Source organism: Siniperca chuatsi, linkage group LG5, assembly GCF_020085105.1.
Source record: "Siniperca chuatsi isolate FFG_IHB_CAS linkage group LG5, ASM2008510v1, whole genome shotgun sequence".
NCBI lineage: Eukaryota > Metazoa > Chordata > Actinopteri > Centrarchiformes > Sinipercidae > Siniperca > Siniperca chuatsi.
The window spans coordinates 8,588,652-8,595,327 of NC_058046.1; the positions used below are offsets into that span (position 1 = coordinate 8,588,652).

The following is a 6,676-nucleotide window of genomic DNA, read 5'->3' on the forward strand; positions in this document are numbered from 1 at the left end:
ATACCTATGAATATTGTTATTATTATTTATTTTGGGATATTCACTGTCTAGATCAAAATACTTCTTGCTTGACTATTATTTCCAGCTGTTTGAAATATCCTCATTCGGCAATGCATTTGTGTCACTCCAGTAGCATACACAACCATTTTCTGGCATGAAAGGGAAAAAAGGTATCTCTGATGTTGTGATGGGGCTTGATATAGACAGAGGCACTTCTGTTATGTTTTTTTGGCTAAATATGTTTCATTTAGGGCCTCAAGTCTTCAGCCAGCTGAAAGACTGGCAGTCTGTGAGGAGAAAGAAGATACAAGATAAAAAAGGGCTATTTTGTTAAATAAAACATTAAGAGCAGGGGTAATTTTCACCTTTGTGCCTGTTACTGCATTAGAAGACTACTAATGTATAAATGTATAAATAGTATAAGAATGACATTTTTTAGGGACACTATAACTAAACCTAATAAAAAAGGGGAAGTAATTGCAAATCTTTTTAAATATTTTAAATATATTTATGTCATGCATTTTTATAATACAAGTACGGAGGTTTTTAAATAAAAAGTTGTTGCCCAAAAGTGAAATGAAGTAGCTTCACATTAATTTACTAAATAAGAAATATTACTGCAGCAAGTACACAAGATGTGTTCAAAACAATCGGAAATATGTTTACATCAACGACCTAACTTAATCTGTTGAAGGCGAATGAAAACGTTTTACTCCTCTGTTAAACGTTGATTTTAACTATATGCCCTTTCACCTTTAGCTTCTAAAATAAAGTCAATAAAATATGTTTGCCAAAGTCGCAGATTTCCTGAAGATATCTTATTTACACATAGTAGTTGAAACCACGAGCGTGTGAAGAGCACCTAAAGGCAGCAAGATGCGGAAGGAAGGTTGTTCGGCGCCATATTTGATACAACAGAAGCTAGCTAGCGTTAGCTGTTTACAAGCCCAAAGTTTTAACTTGAGACGGAATCCTAAAGCAAGCCCCCAACTTAATCGAAAATGAATGTAATAGATCATGTACGGGATATGGCTACGGCTGGTCTTCACTCTAATGTCCGGATATTGAGCAGTTTGTTGCTGACAATGAGTAATAACAATCCGTAAGTAGTGTCGGAGCGGGGTCCGTCTATTTCCCGAAGAGTGCTTTTCTGCAGCAGTGTTTTATGTTGTCAGCCCGTGACAGTGATAGCCCAAAGCTAACTAGTCAACGACAGTTAACATTAATGATTGTAACCGTAAAGCATCTCGGGTTTCTAATTAATGCGAACACACGGCCGCAAAACACGCAGCCAAAGTAATTACGTTAACATGAATTTAATTTATATTATTGTGCAAGACATAGTGTACGTTCTTTTCCAAGAAATAGTCATATGTAGCGTCTCCTACAGTTAATGGTGCCTGCTATTAGCAGTTAGCTTGAAATATTGTGAATTCAACCGATCAGCGAGTATTGTATAGGAAGATTTGTCACATATATTGTTGAAAACTTGCTTCTCCCCCCCCTTCATACTCTTTACAATATTGTGTTATTCATTTGAAAACAGTGGCTATGTAACAGTTAAGATATTCAAAGTTGCAGTACGATATTTTTGTGCTGATGTAGCCCAACATTAATTCTTAAAAGTAGGAGACAGCTGCAGCAGGATGCCTCTACTCTTTATACAAACTCCTTGGGTTACTTTTCACACTCCAGGGTTTTGGATCAATAGACACTTTCACAGTTTTTCTTCAAGTTGAGAATATTCTTCATTAGTTTGATTGGCTGTATATGTTTTTATGAATTTATATTATTTTGTCATGTGTGAAATAGAAAGACACGTTTTCTCTGTTGTGTCTACTCTGATTCTAATGACTATATTACTTGTATCTTTTTGATTCAAGAGAGCTGTTCTCCCCTGCCCAGAAGTACCAGTTGTTGGTTTACCATGCCGATGCCATCTTCCATGATAAGGAATATCGTAATGCAGCCTGCAAATACAGCATGGCATTGCAACAGAAGAAGGTGCTCAGCAAAACATCTAAAGTCCGTACTTCTACTGGTGGAGCTGCATCTAACATTCAGGCACAGGTAGGTTATATAAAACTAAATTTTTCAATTTTAGATTGTCAACGTAATGCAAATCTGTGTGTGTCCAACCAGATTACCTACAGATGGCAGGATGACACAACAGTTGCAGAAATATTTGCTTTCATTTGCTGTTTTGATGATAGTATCATACAATGTTTTGCACCTTGAGGGACATCTCCTTGATGTTTGACACTGTGTTTTACTTGCATTTACAGTGTGCATATAAACCCAAGACAACTGAGACGTTTAAAACTTTGATAGAAAGTTAGAAAGCCCTGCCCATCAGTTACTGTAGGTCAAAGGATTAAAAGACAAGACATTTTTCTTCTAATGTATGTTAATGTCATCTTCTTCTTTCTTGACATCCTTCTCGAAATCCTTGAATGGTAATAGAAAAATGTACAATTACACTGAATGTTGTCTTTCAGAGTTTGCCGTCAGAAATTGAGGTAAAGTACAAGATAGCTGAATGCTACACCATTTTGAAACTGGATAAAGATGCCATTGCAGTGCTCGATGGGATTCCATCCAGACAGAGGACTCCAAAGGTAGGCTGCTACTTTCATAGTGATTGTAATACTAAACTTTTTTTCTTCACCCTTTATGTGCCTTTTTATAATAATAATAATAATAATAATAATAACAAATCAAGGCCTGCCATTGTGTGTGATCAGTCACAACATTTGAATGTGCAGCGTGCACACATGAGACCAAAGTGAATGGTAGGGTAAGGGGCTAGCAAGGTATGGTAAGGGCAGGCAGTGTCATGATATGTAGCTTTTATCTCAAGTGAGACCTCTGTCACTACTGTGTACACAAAGCTTTGTCTGCGTAAGACTTTTGAAATAATTTAAAAACAAACAAAAATCTAATGATGGGATAAACCTAAAGATTTTGAAGTCTTGAAGTAGTAAATATTTATTATTCAAATGTTACGAGACTGTAAGAGTTTTCCAGCTGGTTCTACTTAGATAAATGCTGCAAAACTGTTCTAGTATTGTTTTAGAAAATAAAGGGAAATAATCAGAAACAGTATCATGATCACAATGTGAAGCAAATCAATAAAAATGGATGTTGTTGTTCTTTCTCGCCTCAGATCAACATGATGCTAGCTAACCTGTACAGGAAAGCTGGTCAGGAGCGTTCTGCAGTGACGAGCTACAAAGAGGTCCTCAGACAGTGTCCCCTCGCCCTGGATGCAATCATCGGTACGCGTGGTCACAGAGACGCCTTCATCCAACAAAAAACATTTAACCTGAAACATTTAAACGGAGACACTTGTACCTGCTTAAGTCGATCTACACTTTTTACACACATAGGCTCTTGTGTGCACACATACGTGCTCAGAAAAAATTTCCTGCTTCGACTCTCGAATCTCTTGCGCCAACATGCTTTTTAGGGCACTTTGACAGACATGTTTGTGAAAATTGCTCTTTAAATAAACTTTGCTTTTTTCCTTTAGGTCTTCTCTCTTTATCAGTCAAAGGAGCTGAAGTGGCGTCCATGACTATGGATGTGATCCAGAGTATCCCCAACCTGGACTGGCTCTCTGTTTGGGTCAAAGCGTATGCCTTCATACATGCAGGGGACAATCAAAGAGCCATCAACACTATATGGTGAGCAGAGCAGTAATGCTTTATACAAAGTGACGGAGTATATTACTGTTCCTTTTAATGCGACAGTCTTGTTTATTTGATGTGTCTGCGTCCCTCCCTCATGTTGTCTCAGCTCTCTTGAGAAGAAGTCTCTGTTGCGGGACAACGTGGACCTCCTGGTGAGCCTGGCAGATGTCTACTTCAGGGCAGGTGACACCAAGAACGCCATCCTCAAATTTGAACAAGCCCAGATGCTGGACCCATACCTCATCAAAGGTGTGCTGCAGGATGAGAGGAGTATTTATTTATTGATTGACTGACCTAGCATCTTTCTCAAACTGTTTTATCTTCATGGCTTGATTGACAATCATTGTGTGTGCCATGGGCTCGGGATGCTTGCACTAACTAAGCCACCCTAAATAAAATATGGAAACATGGGACAGGTAAAATGTCAGTTATGTTTGCACTTACAGGAATGGATGTTTATGGCTACCTGATGGCCCGCGAGGGACACTTGGAGGATGTTGAAGTCCTGGGAGGGCGATTATTTAACATCTCAGACCAGCACGCAGAACCCTGGGTGATCTCTGGGTGAGTCTCTGACTGTGCTGCAGCCTTAATAGGCCTTTGCTCGCGACACGTCATTCCAAGTAGACTGTACAATAGATGGGTAATGGTTCCTTTTTTTTTTGACAACATCTGCTACATGAAATGTCATCGTCCTGTTAAGTTTTTGTAATCCTTTTGAATTTGTGTCTGTTGTTCAGCTGTCACAGCTTTTATAGCAAGCGTTACTCCAGAGCCCTCTACCTGGGAGCTAAGGCCATCCAGCTGAACAGCAACAGTGTACAGGCTCTCCTCCTGAAGGGGGCAGCACTGAGAAACATGGGTCGTGTTCAAGAAGCCATCATCCATTTCAGAGAGGCCATGCGCTTGGCACCCTGCCGACTTGACTGCTATGAAGGCATGTTTGGCTTTTTTATTATGTCCTTATATGGTCTCTATTCTTTTTAGATGTAGTACATTTCTATTCTGCTTGCATTGACTTTTAAATATTACTAACTGTTCCTTCACAGGTCTGATCGACTGTTACCTGGCATCCAATGGGATTCGAGAGGCTATGGGGATGGCCAATAACATCTATAAGACCCTGGGTGCGAATGCACAGACTCTGACCATCCTTGCCACAGTGTGCCTGGAAGATCCTGTGACTCAGGAGAAAGCCAAAACCCTGCTGGACAAAGCACTGGCCCAGAGACCTGACTACACCAAGGCTGTGGTCAAAAAGGCCGAACTGCTCAGTACGTACAACTAATTGAGCCTTTGAAATGCTCACCAGCAACAGCGTGTACAATTTTCAGTACCTTTTTTATTTATTTATTTTTTAACTGTAGAAAATGTCTTTTGCTTTTCACAAATTATCTTAAAGTAGTTCCCAAAAATTTAAATATATTCAATTCCATAAAGAAAATGAGTATCGATAGACAGGTGGAAATGAAAGTGTCCTGTTTTCTTGTGAAGGCCGGGAACAGAAACACGAAGAAGGGATTGCTCTCCTCCGGTGCGCCCTGGCCAATCAGAGTGATTGTGTCCTGCACAGAATGCTGGGAGATTTCCTGGTGGCTGTCAATGATTACCAAGAAGCCATGGATCAGTACAGCATAGCGCTAAGGTAACCAGAGATTGCATTTTAGCTTTACTTCTGAAGAATGTATTGCTATTTTCAGTCACTTTATGATGGGGATACCAATCAAAGCACGAGATAAGGATTTTTTTTAAGGAGTTTGTGTGTTTTTATTTTTTCCTTTCCTAAGCCTGGATCCCAATGACCAGAAGTCTTTAGAAGGCATGCAGAAGATGGAGAAGGAGGAGAGTCCCACAGATGCCACGGTGGAGCTGGACGGTGATGACATGGAGGGCAGTGGAGAGGATGGAGATCTTGAGGGCAGTGACAGCGAGGCAGCACAGTGGGCTGATCAGGAACAGTGGTTTGGTATGCAGTGACCTGGGACTGTCAGTTCCACCTTCAAGCACACTGCAGCCTGTGGGACGCTTTCAGCCATCCGGGTTGTCAAACAGGACAAGGTGGCCTCTGATGCTATTTTCCCAACATTCTGACAACTTTATCAGCCACTTCACTGTGGAGCTAATTGAGGCTTGTTTGCTCATCTATACAGCTGTCCAATACAGCCTTACGATCTAGTAGACACTCAACCCCAGAGAAAATCAAGCTGATGTGTTTAACACCTTGATTGCTCAGTGTTTGTAAAAATTTATATCTGATGCTACTTTGGCTATTTTTTCAGCACTTCTTTGTTTCATCTTTGCTGGCAGTCTGTGGCTACCTGAACAAATGCATTACTGTTCCAGGTAGTGCAAAGTACAACTTAAGTTAAATATACTCACTACACAATGAGTGTCAGTGTATTAAAAAAGACCTGCTATGGATCCTTTTTGAGGTTGAGTTGTTCAATATACTGGAGAGCTGTTCCCAGGCAGGATGTGTACCAGGAAGCAATTGTCAGAATCATCTGGTTTGATGGGAAATTTTGTTCAGGCCAAAAATGGCTGAAGTTATCCTTCACATGTTACAGGAGGGACTGGCAAAGATTTTAAATGTGTGTTTGGTTTGAGCCTGACTGACTCACTTGTTTGCTGCAAGTGTTTGCCAGGACTTTGTGTCTCTGACAGGCAAACGGGGGTCTGTGAAAAAGTGACTATGTACCATATTTCTGCTGCTCTTTAAAATGTATCCTCTTAATTTTAACATGAATGTGTCATGTAATGTACATGCTTATTATTTTGGTGTGTGTTGTCTGCCTTTCTGTATCAAAAAAATAACCCTACGATTGACTTAAGTTGGGAAGTGTTACTAAACCATTTCAAGACAAATGTTTATAGTATTTTGTACATATTTTTAAAGTGCACAATAAAATTATGAAACACTCTCACTTGACATGAATGTAGTAGTCCAGTTTCTCTTTGTTTAAAAAGTCCAGTGATAAATATTG

General features: G+C 39.8%; 1 protein-coding gene across 1 annotated transcript; it reads left to right on the top strand.

The window, feature by feature from the left end:
- The first annotated feature begins 884 nt into the window (after positions 1 to 884).
- On the top strand, positions 885 to 6,621 carry anapc7 (anaphase promoting complex subunit 7). Its single transcript, XM_044198158.1, has 11 exons — positions 885 to 1,102; positions 1,884 to 2,070; positions 2,499 to 2,618; positions 3,167 to 3,278; positions 3,533 to 3,686; positions 3,799 to 3,941; positions 4,139 to 4,256; positions 4,433 to 4,629; positions 4,742 to 4,966; positions 5,187 to 5,337; positions 5,480 to 6,621. The coding sequence occupies exons 1-11, from the start codon at positions 1,002 to 1,004 to the stop codon at positions 5,667 to 5,669; spliced, it is 1,698 nt and encodes a 565-aa protein (XP_044054093.1). The 5' UTR covers positions 885 to 1,001; the 3' UTR covers positions 5,670 to 6,621.
- The last annotated feature ends 55 nt before the right edge of the window (positions 6,622 to 6,676 follow it).

What these genes read in the sequence shown, in the direction of transcription:
- anapc7 (XM_044198158.1), top strand. Translation starts at nt 1,002, where the DNA reads ATGAATGTAATAGATCATGTACGGGATATGGCTACGGCTGGTCTTCAC. An exon ending in CCAGACAGAGGACTCCAAAG is followed by an intron (nt 2,619 to 3,166) that starts GTAGGCTGCTAC and finishes TTCTCGCCTCAG; the next exon opens with ATCAACATGATGCTAGCTAA. An exon ending in GGACCCATACCTCATCAAAG is followed by an intron (nt 3,942 to 4,138) that starts GTGTGCTGCAGG and finishes TTGCACTTACAG; the next exon opens with GAATGGATGTTTATGGCTAC.